This window comes from Castanea sativa, chromosome 1, assembly GCF_040712315.1.
Source record: "Castanea sativa cultivar Marrone di Chiusa Pesio chromosome 1, ASM4071231v1".
Lineage (NCBI taxonomy): Eukaryota > Viridiplantae > Streptophyta > Magnoliopsida > Fagales > Fagaceae > Castanea > Castanea sativa.
This window is the reverse complement of record NC_134013.1, coordinates 23,011,119-23,033,648: the sequence shown is the minus strand read 5'-3', so window position 1 is coordinate 23,033,648 and position 22,530 is coordinate 23,011,119. Positions and strand designations below refer to the sequence as shown.

General features: G+C 37.0%; 3 protein-coding genes and 1 pseudogene across 3 annotated transcripts; all 4 read right to left on the bottom strand.

Moving 5' to 3' along the window:
• Positions 1–158: 158 nt before the first annotated feature.
• LOC142623026 (uncharacterized) lies at positions 159–1,103 on the bottom strand. Its single transcript, XM_075796523.1, has 2 exons — positions 807–1,103; positions 159–611 (listed from the first exon to the last, which is right to left on the bottom strand). The coding sequence occupies exons 1-2, from the start codon at positions 1,101–1,103 to the stop codon at positions 159–161; spliced, it is 750 nt and encodes a 249-aa protein (XP_075652638.1).
• Positions 1,104–1,136: 33 nt separating this feature from the next.
• Positions 1,137–2,528, bottom strand: LOC142623010 (uncharacterized). The gene is made up of 2 exons (XM_075796522.1): positions 1,657–2,528; positions 1,137–1,404 (listed from the first exon to the last, which is right to left on the bottom strand). The coding sequence occupies exons 1-2, from the start codon at positions 2,526–2,528 to the stop codon at positions 1,137–1,139; spliced, it is 1,140 nt and encodes a 379-aa protein (XP_075652637.1).
• Positions 2,529–4,461: 1,933 nt separating this feature from the next.
• Positions 4,462–6,078, bottom strand: LOC142622994 (uncharacterized; annotated as a pseudogene).
• A 12,988-nt stretch (positions 6,079–19,066) lies between these two features.
• LOC142622749 (EG45-like domain containing protein) lies at positions 19,067–20,064 on the bottom strand. Its single transcript, XM_075796274.1, has 3 exons — positions 19,856–20,064; positions 19,462–19,762; positions 19,067–19,294 (listed from the first exon to the last, which is right to left on the bottom strand). The coding sequence occupies exons 1-3, from the start codon at positions 19,974–19,976 to the stop codon at positions 19,288–19,290; spliced, it is 429 nt and encodes a 142-aa protein (XP_075652389.1). The 5' UTR covers positions 19,977–20,064; the 3' UTR covers positions 19,067–19,287.
• Positions 20,065–22,530: the final 2,466 nt, after the last annotated feature.

Sequence of the window (22,530 nt, the reverse complement as noted above, 5' to 3'; positions counted from 1 at the left end):
GTCATCCAGCTGTTTATGCTCTGGATTGCCAATGCTAGAACTTCTTCGATACTGGGGCGTTTTTGAATCTCCAAGTCTAACTCCATGCTCGTTGAACCTTCCTCTGACAAGGCCACTTTTGCGATCTCGTCTGCTGCCATGTTCTGACCTCTTGGGATCTATACGAATTCCAGTTTATCAAACTCCCGAGCTAGATGTTTCATCAACTTGAGGTATTTTTTCATTCTTTCCTCCTTTGCTTCATATTCTTCTTTGATATGCCTTATTACTAACTTTGAGTCGCTCTGGATGAGTAGGTTTTTAATCCCTAGCGCCTTCCCGAGTCTCATCCCCGTCAGTATTCCTTCGTACTCGGCCTCGTTGTTAGTGGCTGGAAACTTCAGTTGAACTCCGTATTTGAGCATTTCTCCATCAGAGGCTTTTATGATGACTCCTACTCCTCCCCTCTTCTGAGCTAACAAACCATCAGTCTGGATCGTCCACCGTTCTGTATCATCTTCAGGGTAGTCATCTTCTGGGTGGGTGAACTCGGTAATGAAGTCCGCCAAAGCTTGTGCTTTGATGGCTGTTCTGGGGTGGTACTTGATGTCGAACTGGCTAAGCTCAATTGCCTATTGGACCATTCTTCTGGCTGCTTCAGGCTTATTCATTGACTTCTTTATGGGCTGGTCCGTCATCACCACGATTGGGTTTGCTTCGAAATATGGTCGCAGCTTGCGCGAAGCCACTATTAGGGTGAATACAATCTTTTCGATCCTGGAATATTTGGCTTCTGCTCCTTGGAGAGCTTGGCTGACTTAATAAACTGGGAGTTGTTTCTTGTCTTCTTCTCGAATCAATGTTGTGCTCACAGCCACGACTGACGCTGCCAGGTATAGATACACGTTTTCTCCCTCCTTGGATGGACTTAAGAGGGGCAGATTGCTTAGGTAACGTTTGAGTTCTTGGAACACTGCCTTGCATTCGTCAGTCCAGGCGAAAGCTTGCTTCAATGTCTTAAAGAAGGGTAGGCATTTGTCCGTTACTTTAGAGACGAACCTATTGAGAGCAGCAATCCTTCCTGTGAGTTTTTGGACTTCTTTGGCGGTCTTGGGTGATGTCATGTTAAGTATGGCCTGAACTTTCTTCGGGTTGGCCTATATCCCTCTTTGGGACACCATGAATCCTAAGAACTTCCCTGAAGCTACACTGAAAACACATTTGCTGGGATTCAACTTCATCTGGTATTCTCTAAGGGTGGCAAACGTCTCCTTTAGGTCGTCTAGATGGCCAAGCTCTTCTTTACTCTTGAGGAGCATGTCGTCGACGTACACCTCCATATTTCTGCCAATCTGCTTATTGAACACCTTGTTAACTAGCCTTTGGTAGGTTGCCCCTGCATTCTTCAATTCGAAGGACATTACCCTATAGCAATAGAGCCATTGACTAGTGATGAAAGCAGTTTTTTCTTGATCGTCATCGGCCATTTTTATCTGGTTGTACCCTAAGAAAGCATCCATGCATGTCAGCAGTTTATGTCCAGCCATAGAGTCTACCAGCTGATCTATTCTTGGTAGTGGGAAGCTGTCTTTCGGGCAAGCTTTGTTTAGGTTCGTAAAGTCTACACACATTCTCCATTTCCCATTTTCTTTCTTCACTAGCACGACATTGGCGAACCAGTCTGGATAATAAACCTCCCGAATAAAGCTAGCTGATAGCAGCTTGTTAACCTCGTATGTAATTGCTTGGTTTCGTTCTGGGACGAAGACTCGTCGTCTTTGTTGGACGGGCTTTCTTTCTAGGTCTACATTCAGCTTGTGTTGGATAACTTCTAGGGATATGCCTAGCATGTCCTCGTGACTCCGTGCAAAGACGTCCAGATTTTCTTTGAGAAACTGGACAAGCCTTGTTCTCATTCTGGGACTTAACATTGTCCCTATTCTTGTCGTCTTGGTAGCTTCTCCTTTGACCAGCTCCACTGTCTCTAGGGCTTCCACTTTATATTCTTCTTTCTCCTTGATTACCCATGTATGGTTCTCCTTTGCAGCCAAGACGGCTTGGTAGCATTCCCTGGCCAGGACCTGATCTCCTTTTACTTCTCCAACATCATTCTCAATTGGAAACTTTACCTTTAGGCAATAGGTAGACGTGGCTGACTTCCATCGGTTAAGCGTGGGCCTTCCAATAATCACATTGTAGGATGGTGGGCAATCTACCACCAAGAAGTCTAGCTGTCGGGTCAACTGCCTCGGGTAGGTCCCTACTGTTACTGTCAACGTCACTATGCCCTTCGGGTACACCATGTCTCCACTGAAGCTGACGAGGGGGGAGTCAAATGGGCACAGCCTTAACTTCAACTGTTGGAAGGCAGGTAAGTAGATGATATCTGCAGAACTATCATTGTCTACGAGGATCCTCTTTGTATTGAATCCTTTAATCGTAAGCATGATGACCAATGGGTTATTGTGAGGCTGCTTCACCCTTCTAGCATCCTCTTCGTTAAAGGACTTGTCTCGGTTCGTCCATCTTTGCTTGAATGGAGATATCATATGGACACTATCCACTTGCCTCTGGCATGCTTTCTTAAGGGATTTAAATGATCCTCCCGCGAACGGCCCCCCTGCAATTGTACTTATCTCCCTGATCACATCCTGGGGTGGTTGGGGCGGACGGTCCTCATTCTTTGACAAGGATTTGTGTTGGCTCTTATTGCCGTCTCTGAACCTACTAGACTCTCCTTTCTTCACATAAGTCTACAGTTTTCCTTTCTGTATCAGCTCCTCTATTTGTCCTTTCAAGTCTCGACAATCCTCTGTGTAGTGGCCATGATCCTTGTGGAATCGACAGTATTTGTTCTTATCACGTACGTTAGGGGACGAATGTAAAGGTCTCGGCCACTGGAGGTAGTGTTCGTCCTTAATTTGCGTCAAAATTTTGTTAACATGCATAATTAGAGGGGTGAATTTTACCGTTTATGGAGCTTTTTTGTCCTTCCGTTTATCTTCGTCATTTCCCCGACGGCCTAGGCGTTCCCTCTTTTGCCCCCTGCGTTCGTCCTCTTTCCTTCCCTCTCTTCTTGGCTTTCCTTCGTCCCTTATGGCTGCTAATGCATCCTCTACGTTCATGTACTTTCACACTTTTAGGAGCATTTCTGCCATTGTCTTAGGTGGATTCTTTGCTAGCAGAACCACAAACTCTCTAGATTTCAGTCCTGCTTTAAATGTTGTTAGCTGTACTTTGTCGTCAGCGTCATCCACTTCCAAGGTTTCTCGAGTGAAGCATTTCACGTATGACCGCAAGGTCTCTTTTTCCCCTTGCTTAATAGTGAGTAGGTGGTCCACTAGTATCTTTGGACGTTGCCCTCCGACGAAATGGCACAAGAAGGCGTTACTTAACTGTTCGAAGCTATCAATGGATGAGGTGGGCAATCTCGTGAACCACTCTTTTGCAGCTCCCTTAAGTGTGGTAGGGAAGGAACGACACGTTATTTCATCAGGGGCTGCTGGAGGCCCAATGTCATTTTGAAGGTATTAAGGTGATCCTGGGGGTCCTTAAGCCCCTCAAAAGGCTCAAGTTGAGGCAACCGAAACTTCATCGGCACGGGTCGTTCCAAGACTGCCATGGTGAAAGGAGAATCTGTTGCCCTAATCATTCTATCCAGGCTCCGATCTGTCTTCTCCTTAATGGAATTTCTCAACTCCTCCATCTCCTTCCTCATTTCTTGAAGAAGATCAGAATTTTGTTCGTCTGGAGTAGTGGTCCTTCGTTGGTTGCTTCTCCCATGGCTGTCTCCTTCATCCTCCTGGACAGCTTTGTCTCTTCTTGCTGGAACCTTTGTCTCATCTCCTGATTCTGCCTGGTGAGCTCTTCAACAGCGGCTGCAAGAGCTTGGACTTGCTGAGCCAAGGCCGCTGAATCCTGAGTGGACTCCATTTGAATATTGAAGTTGGTAGAAACTACATTTTCAAACCGTTGTACGAAAATGTCGTTCCCCACAGACGGCGCTAAGCTGATGAAGAAAAAATTCGTTAGTTGTAGTGAGTTTGTCCAGATAGGGCCGGGAGCTCGCTCGCGTCACAATAGAGGTGAGAGAACTCTCTAAAATGGTCACTGGTGTGGTGCCTGTCACAACGCCTCCGATGCCAAAGTCAGCACAGTGGAGATTATAACAACAGGTCAAAATAATTCAATATAACTAATGATTCTATGTGTACCTTGTCTTTGGCAATGTGAAGGCTTTATATAGGTTGATCCGGATTCTAGCCATTGTGGTTGATATTGTGGAGTTAATGCCTTTCCTGGTAACGCTTCCTGCTAGGTAATGGGGTTTCAATATGCCTCCAACGGTCTGTGTAGCTGATTTTGTAACTGTTCAGAGCATTATTAGCGGCATTGAATGATCTTGACACCCTCATCAGTGATGTGGACACTGGCTTAGGCTCGTCTTCGAGAATTGTCTCGTCTGTCGTATCGAGCTTGTCTTCAATTGATTTCGTCAGTCCCATCAACAAGTGCATTGTAACTTTCAATATCAAATATTTGAAATTCCCTGGTAAAGAAGCTCAATAATGATTTTGCTCTATTTGATCTCCATCTCCTTGCAGTATACATTCAGGGTCTGTCCGTTTGAGTGGAAAATAGGGAGGATGGAAAATAGAGAGAGGAAAATAGGGTGAAAATGTTGTTTTTTACTGTTCGTTTGGGGAAGGAAAATAGGAAGGAAAGAAAGTTTTCTTTCCAGGCCCAAATTTTTTTTCCCTTCCAAATCAGAAGGAAAATCTGGGGAGGAAAGTGCTATAGTAGCACTTTTACAAAAATGTCCTCTTTCCGCCTTTTTTTTTTACAACGTTCTCTTCTCTAGTTTTTTTTTTTTTTTTTCAATGTTCTTTTTTTTTTCAACGTAACCTGGGATTTTTTTTTCAACGTTTTTTTTTTTTAACCTGACCTAATCTATAATAATAAAAATTTATATATATGATGTGATAAATTTTATATTATGTAATGAGTATAAATAAATTTTTTTCTTACATATTATGTAACAAGGGTATAATAGTCAATTTATATAAATTACATTTTCCATCCTTTCCATTTTCTCTCCAATCGAATAAAAGAGTTTTCCACCCTCCCACTTTTCCACACTTCCAACCGAATAGACAAGAGGGAAAATTAAATATTTTCCATCCTCCCACTTTTCCACTCCTCCAACTGAACGAACCCTTATTAATGCCCTGCATATAGCTGTATCACGTGGCACACCAAATTTAACCATTTCTTTCATTACGTATTCACCTTCCATACTTTTGTTTATTTTGCACAAGCAGTCTATTATAGTTCTATATGCAATGAGATTGGGTTTTATATTTTTTATCCACCATCTTCGCTTTCAAAGCTAATGCCTCTGCCACATAATTGTCAAAGAAATTCAAATTGCTGCACTAGCAAATAAGAAATAACCATTTTAATAATAAAGGACTAAATGCTTGGCTTTTAGGTGTTATTAAAGCATGATCTTTTTTATAAACACTGTGTGCATCCTGGCAAGTTTGGCAATAAGAACCCAAAAAAAATTCAGATGACTATAGGATCTCTCCAACATCTTTTAGATTTGTTTCAATTCAAAAATAGAATAAAAATGTAAAAAATAAAGTTAAAAAGATTCTGATTATGCTACAAAGAAAATGTCAAAAGCAAAATAATTGCACAAGATGCAAGCACCGGTTGATAGCTAAGTATCAACTTTCCCAGAGTTATTCACTAAATTCTTGGCCAGGCACATAACCATACTGGGAGATTCATCAATATCAGCAGAAATAGGAATTTCAAATCTCTGCAGCTCTGATAGCAAATTCAAAGCTGAAAACACCTTACTTTCGTTTCCATATCCTTCCACAACAACTTGACAAATAAAACTATCTGGGCGAACCCCATTTCCCATCATCTCATAAACAATGACTTTGGCTCTTTTATCTTTCCCTCCTTGCAATAGCCACAAATAAGAGTATTATAAGACATAGTGTTTGGACTTAACCCTTTGTGAACCATTTGATGAAAAAGATGATAAGCCTCCCTAACCTTGCCTTCTTTACAAAGACCATTCATCAAACATTAAAAAACATATTAAATGTATAAGCATTTGGGTATATACCAATTCTTCCCATTTCTTCATATATCTCACGACACCAATCAACACATCTGAGCTTCACCAGCCCATTCAAACGAAAATTGCAAGCAACTACACTAGGGACAAAATCAACCTCCATTGACCTCCTAAAAGTCCTAAAACCTTGTTCAATCATGTTGGCTTTCACATAAGCCTTAATAAGCATATCAAAGACAACTAAATCCCAATTACAATCTTCACTGCACAAAACCAAACTTTCAAAAACATCACCATGATCTGGTGAAACAACCTTAACCATTTCTGTCAATTTAGACAACAAGTTCATGGTTTGATAAAATTTTCTAGACCAAGTCAGAATATGAACAATAATACAGTAATTCTAGATAGTGATGGAGCACGTATAAGACAGAGGAGGGTTTGAGGTGGGTCGACAGTGGAGACAAAGGATGGTTTGGGTGGGCTGGCGGTGGAGGGAAAAGATGGATTGGGGTGACCAGCAGTGGATTTTTGGATTTTGTTTGAGAGGGAGAGAGAAAATAATGTATACGTATAGGTATAGCTTTTTTAATTTTTATTTTTTTTAACAGGTAGTGTAGTTAACTAGGGTTAGTTGGGTTAAGTTTACTTCAGTAATTATATGCATTGCACATGTCATTTTTTTACACATGTCAGTTTATTAGAGCAGTTTATAATCTTAAGTTACAACTGATTTTGTAACTCAACTTTGTCCTTTAGATAATTTTAGGTAAACTATCTTCAAGAGAGTGTAGCCATTTATTACGGAGAGAAGAATGAAGATAGCTACTTTTTTTTTTTTTTTGAGAATACTAAAACTACAACTGATTTTGTAGCTAAATTTTGTACTTTGATAATTTTAGGTAAACTATCTTCAAGAGAGTGTAGCCATTTATTATGAAGAGAAGAATGAAAATAGCTACTTTTTTTTTTTTTTTTTTTAGAATACTAAATATTTTAACACACACACATAGAGAGAAAGGAGAATGTCTTAAAGAAATTGACAACGATGTATATCCAAAAAAGGTCTAACTCTTAGATACACAGCATAGACTTTAAATCTCTTTAACTCACTCTCATTTTTCAATATGAGATTAATCCACTATTTTTTTTTTTTGAGAATACTAAATATTTTAACACACAAACGAAAAAAAGAGATAAAGTCTTAAAAAACTGGCAATAATATATATCCAAATGAAGATAGCTATTTCGTGCAACAACTGACTCCTAAGATACAACTATTATTATGTAATAAGTACATAGTTTTATATAACATGACCCGCGTTTAAGGTTCACTTTTATAGTCAAATCACATCCAAATAAAAACGTCAATTGTTTCACCAAAAAAGCAAATTCATCAATTACTCACCAAATCGGGCCGAGACAATCTCTCTATGAGGAATCCCAAACCCAAACATAAGATTAATTATTTGCTTCAGTCATGATTGGACCAAAAGGGGTAAACAAAAAAGAGAGCTATTGTAATAAGAAACGTTAGCCAATATCATAGATAGAAAAGGCTGAGATGCACAGGTACATGTACATCAGTACATGTATGATATGATAGGAGATATGACAATATGAAATTTTTTGAAAAACCAGGATATATTACGACGGGAATATGTGTATTAATTGTTTATTAAATAAATTTTATTTATATTTTATATGTTTTTATGGCAAAATTACACCATTGATTCTTAAAGTTTATCCTTTGAGCACAAGAAATATGTCATCCCCATGTCTAGAACATAAAATAAAGAAGCTTAGGTTATGTTTGGTACTTGTTTTTTCTTCTTGTTTTCTGTTTTCAAAAACAAATTTTTATTTTTGAGACTAAAAAACTTGTTTGACAACTCAAAATGGACAAAAAATAAAAACTGTTTTCAAAACTCAATTTGTGAAGGAAGAAAATATGCAAAATGTTGTTTTAGTTTCTAATTTTCAAAAGTTAATGAAAACACGCATTTAATTTAATGAATTTGTCTCATTTAATAAGTTAGCATTAGAGTACAAATCCTAATAACAACATATTTTAGTATTTTCTATTTTTTTCTTCAAATTTTTTATTTTATTTTAATTTTGACTAACCAAACATGTTTTTTTATTTTAGAAATACAAGAAAATTATTATTATTTTTAATATTTCCAAAAACAAGTTTTTGAAAATAGAAAACAAAAATTGTTACCAAATATAACTTTAGTCCCTTAAGTTTCAAGTAAGTGTTATTATTCTCTCAAGTTTTTTGAAAAATACACTGTTAGTTCTTCTGTTAATTTTTATTAGTGTCAATGCTTACATGGCTAATAGAGCAATAATTTGGCATCTTTTGAAGTGATGTGGCATCTTTTTTTGATTGAAAAAAAATACAAAACTCAAATAACACATCAGTAACTCGTAATCCCACACCAGACCCAAACCTGGTTCCAAACGAGTTGCCAAATCAAATCTCCCAAATTGCTTTTGAATCAAACTTAACGCATGTGTATGAGATATTGAGATCTACAATCAAAGAATACCACCGTTCACTAACACTCTTCAATGCTTTAGAGTCACAATTAAAAACCAAATAATTATAAACAAATAGATTCTAAACTCACCGGCCAACCATATTAAATTCCAAAAAGAATGCACCGCCTAAATAATAAAGATCTAAAACCCGATTTTGACAAAATGCCAACAATATAACATCCACATAATCTTGGAGAATTAGCAAAACACAAATTGATAATATAACCATAACAAGATCTGAAAAAAATAAAATAAAATAAAAACCTAATTCACAAAACTGTGACTACAAAGAGAGAGAGCAAATACTTGAGGGGCTGTACGGAGAGGGGGAGGAGGAGGAGCGGCAAGGTACCTGTGGTTGTGCGAAAATGGGTTTTTCACCACTTTTGGTTTCTGTCGCTGTTACATGGGAGAGGATGATACCATAGTCACCAATTAGTCACACGATCCTCACAAGCTTGAAACAACACATGCACAACAAAAAGAAAAGACCTAACAGAGAGCATCGGTGTGATGCTGACCAAAAACCCTCCGAAGGTCAAGTTAGAACTTTTCACAACCCTAGAGTGCCAGAGCTGGTATATGTTATGCGTACCTTGATTTGTGAGGGCTTTGAGATATTTATAGTGGCGTAGAGTTGACATCGTGCCTTGGCCAAAAAGTTCTTTCCTTTTAGGAGAGTACCACCTCTTGGGTATCCTGTATTCTCTAAAGATCTTTTTCCTTATAGGGAAGATCATCATCAATGGCGTATATTACAGAATCTTTCTTAATTAGAGTTCTGCTCATATTGGGACTCTTAGAGCTATTTGTGAGACACAAGTTATTTCCATTTATGAGTCCTTGTAAACTAGGCAAACTAAATGAATGCCACGTGGCTTTTACATCCGTCCACTAGGTATCCGTACACCGTGGTCCCGTCCTTTACCAGCCCACCGGCCCAATGCCGTCCTGTTCATTCGGACGTGTTCGTCACTTACTTTTTATCCTTTTTAGCTGCCCCCTCACTCCTTAGGTCCGTGACTACAAATTGGACGGACTCGTGGAGTGACAGTCTTTCTGTTCCTTAGAAACCAAACCTCTCGTGACAGGCTGGCTAAGGGTTATTTATGATGTTGGACACGTGGCGTTCACCTATTAGCTGGTCACGCAAAACAAAGCGGCCCTTCGTATTCCATGCTGTTTGCTTTATACAAACTCGCCTTTCCTCCCCTCATTCTTAACGTTCCATAGAAATCTTGAAATCGGAGCATCACCGTCACCTTTACAGGGAGTTATATTGTTTAGCCAGTTCATCCGTCGTCTATCACCTTACACTGCTCAATTTCAACCAGTATGTACTCCTTTCTTTGAACTTTTTCTTTCTTAAATCTTCGCACTTTTTAGATCCGTTAGTGTTTTAGGGTTTACCGTCACATGTAGGTGATAGATGTCTAGTGCGTTGAGTAATCATTCGTTTCTCCGCGACGGGGTGGGCTACGATGAAGGATTCTCGTCAGGTCAGAAAGACATTGATGCTTCAAGTGAAGAAAGGAATCTGTCCGCTACTTCTCATTCCTTAAATGATGAAGGTTTGGAGACTGATGGGCCAGAGGAGGTCTCTAGTGACGGCCTAGACGACGTTGATCCCCTAATCCAATCCTTCATTGGTCCTGACGGTTTTAGGGAGTTCGTAATGCTACCCCTATGGACGGTCAATGATTTTAGGTCCTCAGTCAAAGAATCTCACTTCAAAACTCTTAGGGCCAAGTACCAAATTCACGACAACATTCGTCTCCGTCTACTCTACAAGTCAGAGAAATGTTACTATAAAGGTGTTGAAGGTGTTAGGGTTTATAAGCAAATGCTAAAGGCAGGGCTCAGATTTCCCTTAAGCTCTCTCCACCGTCGCCTCCTTCAGTATCTAGGTTTGGCTGTCACACAAATCTCCCCAAACGCCTGAAGGGTCTTCCTTGGCATGGAGATCTTGTACGGGGCCATGTTTGACGGTGCGTGAAGGCTGATAGTGGAAGAATTCTTTCACTGTTATCGTCCCACTAAGATAACTCAATTAAGGGGTATGTATAGCTTTGTGGCCAGGAGCCCATTGTTGAGGCTCGTGTGCGATACCCCTGACTCTAATAGGAACTGGAAGAGTAGGTATTTTTTCATGGAAGGGGATGAGTGGATGTGTCGTCCAAGTGATAACGAATGTATGCCCGTCGACACATGGGGCATAATGCCTCCGTCTGGTATGCTCTCGTCAGGTTTTCACCTGTATATACTTAAGCCTTGCTTTACTTTTACCACGCTACCCTAATCGTCTACTTTTGCAGCTCGGGACCGTCCACAAGTTTCTCTGGAGCAGTGGAGCTTCTTGGAGAAAATTTTCAGCAAGACCAAGCTCGAAGAGAGGACGTGGGCTAAATTGGTTACCCTTGACACACTCTATTGGTATTGTGAAGGTGAGCCCACTGTAGCTGCTCGTCGTTACGACGCTAAAGTTCGCAAACATAAGTTTGTTACCTAATGATTTTAATTTATTTTATGCTTTATATTTCAAATACTGTATATCTATCCATTTTTGCAGAAATGGACGATGCTAAAAGAAGGGCCTTCATCAAACAGCAAGTGGCAAAAAAGAAACAGGAGGCTAGTCAACCTTCTAAGGGGACGGGTTCAGTCGTCCCCTCTAAAAGGAAGCAACCGGAGAAATCTGACCATCAACCTAAGAAACCTAAAACCATCCCTGAGCCCGTCGTAGGGTTGGAAGCAGAAGCCAAGAGGACGGTCACTCCCCTAGGGCTAGGAAAAGGTAAAGGCTTGATGAAGGGTCCAGCTATCGTTAATGAAAAACCACCCGTCCTTCTTCGAGAGGACTCTGAGTATGCATTGGAAAAGCTCTCGTTTATCATCATTATCAACGACTACAAGGATCTTAGCAACCATGCTACCGAGGCGATGGGAGAGACGGGTCTTTTTAGCATTGCTCAGGTATCTCATATCTGTCTCTTTTTGATTATTATCATTATTATTTTACCGTACTTATAACTTTGCTTCTAGGCGATGTTGATGATGAAGGGACTGATGGGTCGCTGTTTGAACCATGAGATGGCCTTGGATCATCTCAGGAAAAAGTCTAATGCGATGAAGGATGAGCTGAACGGTTTGAAGGCCTAGAAGGCGGGCATGGAGAAAAAATTTGCTTCCTCTGAGCAGGTCAAGGGAGAGCTAGAAAAGTAGACTGAGTAGCTGATGCAGATCCTAAAAGATAAAGAAAAGGAGATCACGGATGCCAATAGTAAGCTCCGTCAGGCCAAAAAGGAGGCGATACGTGAGTACCGTGATTCCGACATCCTCTTAGCAGAGCTTGATAGCTCATTTGCTGAAGGCTTTGGTGATGCCTTCCGTCAGGTCAAGGCTTCATATCCAGATCTAGACGTGTCCCACGTCTCTATTGAAGTTCAGGGGCAAACTTTTGCTTAATTCGTCCATTTTGAGAGTACAGATGACTTGTTTGCCGTCAATGACCCTCTTATGAAAGAAGAACCAACTCCTGTTGAAAGTCAAGTGAAGCCCGTTGAAAGTGATGTCTGTCAACCAGTCAATGAAGAGAAGATTGAAAGCACTCCCTAGCAGCAGTAGTCTTTTTTTTTTTTAAATTTTTTTTTAAAGGATATTTAAGGACAGCTCCGTCTGTCGTGTTTTCTGTATGTGGACATGTTCCCTTTTGTAGGGCTTAAGTAATTTAGTTGCTTGTTTTTATCCATCAACTTGTATTTTTGATTGGCCTTAATCCGACATGCAACCCTTGATTTATGGTCCGTCCACATTTATGTACTGTTAAATCTCGTCCATTTGTGGGGTCGACGAGAGGACTTATCTTTAAATATGAATGGCTGTTGAGTTCATCTACCTTATGGACTTGTTGACTTGCTGTCAAGCCATTGGACGAAATAGTATACTTTAAATTTTGTAGTTGTAATTTTTGTCCATTTGACGGACTCATTGAATTGCATCCTTCGTGGACTTTACCAAGTTTCACATATAATGGGATAATCCGTCCACTTGATGGACTACTGAATTTCATCCTTCATAGGATGATCCATCCACTTTGTGGACATTGCCAAGTTCACCCTTCGTGGAATGATCCGTCCACTTGGTGGACTACTGATCTCATCCTTTATAGGATGATCTGTCCACTTTGTGGACTTTACCAAGTTTCACCTTTCGTGGGATGATTCGTCCACTTATTGGACTACTGAATTTCATCCTTCATAGGATGATCTGTCCACTTTGTGGACGTTGCCAAGTTTCACGCTTCGTGGAATGATCCGTCCACTTGGTTGACTACTGATCTCATCCTTTATAGGATGCTCCGTCCACTTTGTGGACTTTACCAAGTTTCACCCTTCGTGGGATGATCCGTCCACTTGATGGACTATTGAATTTCATCCTTCATAGGATGATCCGTCCATTTTATGGGATGATCCGAACACGTTGTGGATTTAGCAATTATCATCCTTCATGGGATGATCCGTCCACTTTGTGGACTTAGTAGAACCTGAGCAAAAAACATTCCATATGCTCTGAATAAACTCCTCTTATTATAATGGATGGGTAGAATATTGTTCATAAAAAATAAGAAAATTTCCCTTTGGGCTCTAAGAGTATCGTAGAAAATAAAAACGACAACTATCTGCTGAAAAAGATAAACTGGAACTGAGAAGGGTGATGTTATTGTTGTCTTTGTTCATCGTCTACTAATAGTACTTCTTTAGGTGCTCTGTATTCCATGGGTGATTCAATTTTTGCCCTTCCAGTGTGTCTAGGTAGTACGTTCCCTTCCTATGCCATGAGGTGATCCTGTAAGGTCCTTCCTAGTTAGGTCCTAGCTTCCCCTAGGAGGCATCTTTTGTAGTACCGATTTCTTTTCTCAAGATGAGATCTTCAACCTAGAAGTCCCTGTGCCTAACCTTAGAGTTTTAATGCTTCACCATGAGGTTCTGGTATCGTGCTAATCTTTGCTCAGCCGTTGCTCTGACTTCGTCCACCAGATTAAGCTGTAAGCACATGGCTTCATCATTCTTGCTTTCGTCATGGCTCCCAACCCGATAACTTGTAAGCCCTACTTTTGCTAGGATGACTGCCTCGCTACCATATGCCAATCAGAATGGTGTTTCCCCTGTTGGTGTTCTTGTCGTTGTCCTATATGCCCATAAGACACTTGGTAATTCATTCGGCCATATGCCCTTTGCCCCCTCAAGCCGAGTCTTGATGATTTTGAGCAAGGATCGGTTTGTGACTTTAATTTGTCCGTTGGCCTGTGAGTGGGCGAGTGACGAGTAGTGGTTCTTAATTCCTAGCTGGGAACAAAAATCTCGGAATGTGTCGTTGTCGAATTGCTTTCCGTTATCTGAAACAAGCACCCTTGGTATACCATACCTGCAAATAATATTCCTCCATACAAAGCTCAGGATATTCTTTTCCGTGATAATGGCCAAAGCCTCTGCTTTCACCCATTTAGTGAAGTAGTCAATGCTAATTACTAGAAACTTCAATTGCTTTACTGTTGTTGGAAATGGGCCAATGATATCTAACCCCCATTGTGCGAACGGCCATGGGGCCGTCATAGGGGTGAGCTCTTCCATTGGTTGCCTTACAAAATTGCCAAAACGTTGGCACTTGTCGCAGGCTCTGATGTATGCGTCGGCATCCTTTTGCATTGCTGACCAGTAATATCCTGTCCGGAGTAGCTTGTGCATTAAAGACCTTGATCCCAAATGGTTTTCGCAAATTCCTTTATGGACCTCCCTCATAACGTATTTTGACTCTTCAGAGGCGAGGCATCTCAGGTAGGGTTGGGAGAAGCCCCTCTTGTATTGAATGTTTTTAATCAGGACGAATTAGGCCACTTTAACCTTCAACTTTCTTGCGGCCTCCTTGTCATCTAATAGCTTGCCGTCCTTTAGGTATGTGGCTATTGGAGTCATCCAACCATGTTCATTGCTTACCTCTTGAATGCTTGTACTATCTATAAGTGATGAGAGTTGAACGAAGGATAATACCTGGTTGGGGACGATCATAGGTTCTGTGGAAGCTGCATTTGCAAGTCGGTCGGCATCTTGGTTTTTCTTCCCTTGGGATTTGAACCAACTTGATTTGGAGGTTACTTGTTCGACCCTTCACTTCCTTGAGATACCTCTTCATTCGTTCATTCTTGCACTCATAGCCGCCATTAACCTGACTTTATACGAAATGGGAATCGGAGTAAACAACCACACTCCTAGCTCCTGTTGCTATTGCGAGGTCTAGTCCTGCTATCAAGGCTTCGTATTCTACTTCGTTATTGGTTCTTTGTTCTTTTAAAGATTTTAGCTTAATTTTTTAAATTTAATAAACTGGTTGAAAGCTTTCATTTTAATTTCTCACGATGCGAAAGAGGAGAGAATGGGGAAGACTAATAGATGCGCATAAGTCTAGTAACAAAATTCTAGCTGACATAGTTGGAAGAAAGGAGTGATAATTCTTATTGGAAATTATGAAATGACTTGGAATGTGAAATTGTATGAACGCTTGAGTGTTGAGATTTGTGTGTGTTTTTTCAATAGAAGCTAGAAATGAACTTGAGAATACATGTGAGGGTGAGTAGAGTGCAAATCACTTTTATTTTATTTTATTTTAGAATACTAAATATTTTTAACATACACACGGGAAGAGGTTAGAAAGTTTTAAAGAAAGTGCAAATCACTTATTAGTTGTTTTTTTTTTTTTAAATTTTAAAAACCACTTATTAGTTGTTTGGATTGTACATTAGAAGCTTACAAGTCGTAAGTATCATCCTCTCCTCTTTTTTTTTTTTTGGACAATTATCATCCTCTCCTTTTGCAGTAGTGTTAGGCTCATGGTATTCTACATTTACTTTTCCACCATCTTCTAATTCATAGTTGGCAATTCCATTCAGTATGAAATTCTTCTCTGGAATCATAAATTCTTTGATGAAACTTCAGAAATATCCTGTGATGTAAACTGAGAAATTATTAAGTCCACTAAGAGGACTGTTGACGTGGTTCTTCCTGACCTCCTAATTAATAAAATGTTGTTATTTATGCAAATGTGACATTATCTGGTAATTTTTATTTATTATTCTTTGTGCTGATTAGGAAGCTTACATATACATTTGCATAGATGATATCATCTCATTGGTCAGAGAGGACCACATCAATAGTCCTCTAGGTGTAAATAATAATTTCTCAATGTAAACCTAACTCCATATGGATTTAGAAATTCTGCAATTATAAAAACTTTTGAGATTGCTTGAATTTTGTGTTATCACTCTTTCTTATAAAGTTATTGACTTTTTAAATGAGGTTGTAGATTCTAAATCACAAATTTATTTCAACTAAATCTTAGCCTTAAAATGGACCTTTAAAATGAAAGAATCTAGCTAGATTTGTAATTTTTGTTTTCTTTCTTTATTTTAAAAAGAGAACAAAAAAGAAAAGAAAATGATAGATGTGCTGCTTGTCATGCCTAGCTATCACACCCTAATGGCACAGTGTATTGCAAATAAACTATGTTAGTGAGCCTTTTGGAGACTTGAACCTCGGCCTTTGCTTCTCATACTCCACAAATATTTATACTTGTGAAGTGAACACTGCACTAAAGGTGCGTTGTGGTATATTGCCCTGTATTCTTTAAAAATAAACTCTTTTTAGTAGACTTCAAAAAAAAAAAAAAACATTTGATCAGGGTAAAAGGGGAACAAGGGAAACAGGCAATCAATTAGGAAAAGAACAAAAAAGCAAGTGCATTGAGCCCACTCACGGACTGATAGATACAAAATTGCAAATTAGGGAACAGTGTTACTCTAAGCATCATTAGGGGCGGAAATACTGGGATTAATTGTTCGAGGGCAACTGGCAACCCTGTCTCTGTCCTAGGAATAATCATGTTCATGTTGTCGCATTGTCAACGTATACTTTTAGATTCAGAGCATTCGCATAGTTAGTCAAATTTTTTATTTATTTATTTTAGTATAAGAATTTATTTTTTTATTTTACGTATTTATTTTTTAAAACACTTAACATTATATTATCTATTTTATACTATATTTCATTAAAATATCAATTTTTTTTAATTCTTTTTTTTTTTCATGCAACAACTATTATCCACTAGCTTTTTTCATTTTTGAGATATGTAAAGAAAGTATAAACAATTAAATGCAAAATAAATAATGTCAGTGTAAATTACACACAGTAACAAACTTGTAAATTTATACAATAATACAGGGACTGATGTAGGTTATTTTTAGGCAAAATTATGTAAACTTTACAAACTTTTCTATTATATACGGACTGATGTGATTGCTCTTACATGCTTTGTTTTTTTCTTAACTTCTTCTTCTTTTTTACTTTTATTTTTATAACCCATCCAACTAGTGATCAGAGACCGAACCACCTTAAGACCAAGTGAGGTGATGGTCCCCCTTAGGGTATTGGTTAACAATCCATTCAAAGAAAGTTTTTATGAGAAAAAAAAGCAATTAATGTTTTGACATTTTTTTTTATTTCCTATAAAAGTAGTATCAAAATATTCTTAAAATGAATTGTTAACCTATATCTTAAAGGCACTCGTTAGCATGATATATCCTTCTTTAATAATATATGTAGTAATGTTTTTTTTGTGGAAAAATAAAGTGTATGCATGGAGTTCAGGGTCGGCTTAAGGCCTCGGCCACTACACCTAGGCCAAAGGGCCTCTTTGTCCCCCAAAAATATAAAAAAGGGTTTTCAGACCCTGTTTTACATAAACAAAAGGTCTCCGAAATTGTACAAAAAAAAAAAATAGAGAATAATAATTAATTTTTGGTGGAATTATATTGAGGTCCCAAAGTTTGTTTACTAATGCTTAGATTGTTTTATTATAAAATGTTTTCTAATGTAAAAAATGGTTTCATTTGAAAACATTGGCATGGAAAATGTTTGTTTTTCAAGTATCTGGTTGTATTCTTGAAAATGCTCTGAAAAATATTTTCAAGTGTTTGAACTAATGTAAAATAATAAAATTTCCACATACCAAATCCAGATATTTATGTAAATATATATATATATATATATAAATTTTTATTAACTAATCAAGGCGAACGTAGTGATTCCTAGGTCCACACACGTAATAGATTAACCCTATTTTGCTGCTTCTTCTTCTTCTCTTCTTTTTTTTTGGGTTTTTTTTAAATTTTTTTAAAATTTAGTTTATTTAAATGGTTTTAAGACATTGAAAAATTATATTACATTCTATTTAAAAAAAAAAAAATGAAATTCGACATACACACACAATGTTTGCTTAAATGTCACGTTTGAAAGTATGTGTTTACTTGTGTTCAACTTATTTAGATAGTTTTTAAGTTTGATGTATAAGCTAAATAAGAAGAAACTAAATAAAAAGATGCTAAATGTACATTAACTGTATATTTGAGAATAGCTTATATAATTTTTTGCTGAAAGTGTGCTAAAATATACTTGTACCTTAAAAAAATTCTAAAAAGTAAAAAAATGCGAGAAAAGTGAAGATTTAAAAAATTGTACATAAAAATTTTTAAAAAATTGAGCTAATGCCAAACAAACACTAAATATCACATGTTTTTTATACAACTATAACAACCACTTAGGGTCTGTTTGGGTACCGCTTATTACTGAAAATTAAAAACTGAAAATATTGTAGCAAAATAATTCTTAAATGTGCGAATAGTGCTGTGGGACCCAGTTTTAAATGAAAATTTACTGAATTCCGTACTTGTCTGTCCCGTGAATAGTGCACGAAACTTACAATTTTTCAGCAAAACGTAAAAACGCACGAAAAACGTGCATTCCAAACGCACACTTATTAACAATGTCAACAAAAAAATAGAAATTCTTATGGGGTGTGGGGGGCAAGGGCCGGAGTTTAAGTCTTCAGGAGGGAGCTTAACACATATATACACTTAGATTAGGTTGAGTATAAATTCTATCTTGTGTAAAAAAAAAAAAAAGATTAATACTTGGCAACAAGGTAAAAGTTGGGTTCAAGTTATACCTGGTGTAACTCTAAGTAATGTTACACCACCCAATAACTTGTTATTGAGTTAATATTTTGAAAATCCAACTGTTGAATTACATGTTCTATATGTTTTTGACTTGCACGCCAATTTTCATATCAATTAGATGCTATTTATAATTTGATCCATAAACTCATATTTTATGCATTATTTTAAATTACAAAAATTTGAATTTTAACAATTGATTGATGATATGGAAATTAATTTTTGATCATCTTGAAATTTTGCAAACATAAAGAATATACAAAGATAATATAATCTAATGGTAGGTTTGTCAATATTTGCATCCAATTAAAAAATATTAAGAGGTATAATATTGTTTAAAGTTACACAAAGTGTAACTTGAACCCAGCTCAAAAGGTAGAGTGTAATATACTAATAAATTGAGAATGCAAATTTTATTAGTAATAGGTAGCATGATAGCTAGGCATACATTTTGCCCCTTACGTAAAACAATTTATATACCACAAAATCCTGTAAGGTAGGCATATATTTCAATAGTCACACTTGAAATAGCAAACCATTGACAGGAAGAAGTAATAGCAATTGCCCCCCTTAATCCCTTTGTCTCCAGCCTTGCTTCAAATAGTCAAACCCTGCACATTAAATAAAAATTTTCAAAGTCAAGAATAATTCAGTATCCCCCCTTTGACAAAGTTTGGCCACAATGGAAAACTTAAAACCAGAAAGATGAGAAGAAAAACTAAAGCACTGATGAGGAAAAGAGTAAATGATGAAGAAAATGCATGCAATAGAGACTCACTGCTGAAATTCTATGTTGATACTTGAGGCTGAAGGTTTGGCAATCATCCCAAATGCAGTTTTAGAAAGAACAATGGTAGCACCATGCCGGGAAGGCCTAGAAACTGAACTGAGTGCACGATCTACGATCCTTATTTGAATTGTTTGGCCTGGAATGCAAGTTCTAGGGTGAGCCGCGCTTATGCACCGCACCAAATACTGCCTCCCACATGCAGCACCATTGTCCCATATCCCGTCGCCAGCCGATGCGAACAGGTTGCTTGAAGGGAACTGTGCTGCATTGTTGCCATAGCAGGCTGTGGCTGTGTAAAAGGAACAAAAAAAACATAGTTCAAAGTTTTGAAAAACTGTTATGGAAGTTATTATTGAAGCCACATTTATCGAATGCTACTTACGTAAATATGGGGTTCTGTAATGGGCAGATGTGCCAACATCAGCATGAGAGGGTTGAGAGAGATAAATCAGCACTGCCAGAATTAAATATAGGCTTTGAAAGAAAAATTGAACCTTGAGCATGTTGTGGATCTAATTAGGTTTTAGGACAACAATGAACAGTAGTTAAGATGTGATTCAACAGTTGGTAACTGGGTACAAGTGCAATGACAAATAATTTTTATATATATATATATATATATATATATTTTTTTTTTTTTTTGAGGTAACTATTTGCCTTAATTATATAAGGGAAATTATTCCGTTAATTTAGGAGAATATTTCGTGCAATGGCCAACGACCCGTTGGTGTTCATGACTCCAGCTAACGCCGCTAGACAGTCCATGTCCTCTGCCCTACCACCAACAGTGACACTAACCCTAATAATAAGACAACCGAAGATCATGGCGTGAAAACGTACAAAAGTTCAGAGTGATTTTTCTTTTGCACAATATGACATCAACTAATGATGACTCATAAATTATTCTACCATCTCTTAAAAGTTATTATAATATTATGATATTTGAGTGGAGTTGTGGTGTACCTTTGTGTTAGAACTTCCGTTTCTCTCCCTTGTATTGTGTGTGTTTATTTTTATAAAAAAAAAATGACGAGTCATATATTATTTTACAATATTTTTACAAATTTTTAATAATGCAACATGAAAAAATCATATTAATTTTTATCTGAATTTACCATTAACATTATTTTTGTATTTATCAATATCCAAGAATGATTTGATGCATTTTGGAGCTAAGTTCAGGTCTCATATATATATATATATATACTCTAATATTTTGTGTTTAGATGCAAAATTACTAATTAACCACTTAGATTTTTTTTTGAAAAAGTTTATCAACATAAAAACTTTGACAAAACTTTTCACACTTGTTGATATGATAGATTTATAGTAGTAAGTACTAAGTAATGTGATGTTAATAGTAGACTTAGATGAGAATTAGTAAAAATTTGTCAACTCAACAATTATAAAAAATTTTGTGTATTTCTTATTATTTTATTTTAAAAGTGCTACACGTACAATATTTTTACAACAAATCTTAGGTGTTAATTAAGTTGTTAATGATTCTAATTTAAACCCACCACGAAAATTATTTTTTGTCCACTAATAATAGTCAATAACAATTTGCTACGTAAGATTTGTTGGGAAAAATTGTGAATGTAGACAAAGGCTTACAGCTTATCACCAGCGAGATAGAAATAAGAGAAAAAGGAAAGACAAAAATAGATAGGAATACAAACAGTTTATAGCCTATAGATGGATGCTGTGCTGAACGTGAATGAGGAGGAATCTCCCGTATCTGATACCACCAATGGTAACGACAAAATCTTTTAGTATCAGCACTCAAATTGTTTGGTAAATTTTCGAAGTGTTTTAATTTGGCAGTTTAAATAAATCATAATATATATATATATATATGTAAATTAATAATTTCTTTATGTTGTTAAGCATTTAACAACTACGCACAATTATATAGTCATGCTACGGGATCCATTGATGCAATTATCTTGCGATTAAGTGAATAGTAATTCTATGTAGTATTGGTTTCTCTCTCTTGACTCTTTTGATGTATACTTTCAGTTCAGTTAAATTCACTCTGCGTGATGGATAAAGATCGAAATGACTAGTTTCCTAGTTTATTTTAATCTTTACTTGTTCATTAAAGTAGGAGTCACTTTAAAAAACACTTAAAGATTTGCAATTATATTCCCATTGAACCTCTAACTTATCCACGTGCCGCATCATCAAATTAATTTAGTCTTACATATAATTCACCATATATGGTACTTATATGGGTAGTATAGAAAGGAGTTCAAATATCTACATTGGTCATAGCAATGTATTAGACCGTTGACTTCTTTCTCCTTCGAATTTGTATCAATTGATTTTATATTTTCTTGTTGTTTGTGTCTAAACAATAATGTACTTAGGGCATGTTTGGTAGACTATAATAAGCGTTGTAATGTAATAATTATTCCTATAATTTAGTTAATTTTTAGTTTGGTTATGTTTTATTATAAAGAATAGTCATTTCTTATGAATTGTTATTTTTCAAAATAAGGAATAACTATTCCTCTTTAAAAGGCTGTATTAGCTATTCCTTAGTAAGTGCAATAATTTCAAAACTTAATATATTTCCAAATAAACAAATTTTCCATATACATCTAACAATTATAAAAATAAAAAATCATAAAAAATAACACACATCTCTCTTAAATTTAAAAATAACAATTTTTAAGAAGACATAATTGTATGAGTAAGATATTTCCTAAAATAAATGTTAAGTTTCATTCCAATATTATAACTCACAACCAAACTAATGAATATGTTTAATTATTACATTAAAACACACTTTATTACTAGTAATAAATATTACAATTCCTATAGTAATCCTCATTTAGTGTCCTTCCCACTAGGATACCCGGAACTTTCTCTGAACTCGGGCTGACTGGTGGGAATGCGCGTGTCCTTCCCGCTAGGATACCAGGAACTTTCTTGATATAATTTGTACAAATTAATATTTAATATTTAATGTAGAGATAGTAATAAAAAAGCTCTTACTATGGTTCGAACTTGGGCAAAATATTATCACATGCGTGTCTTCCCACTAAACTAGTG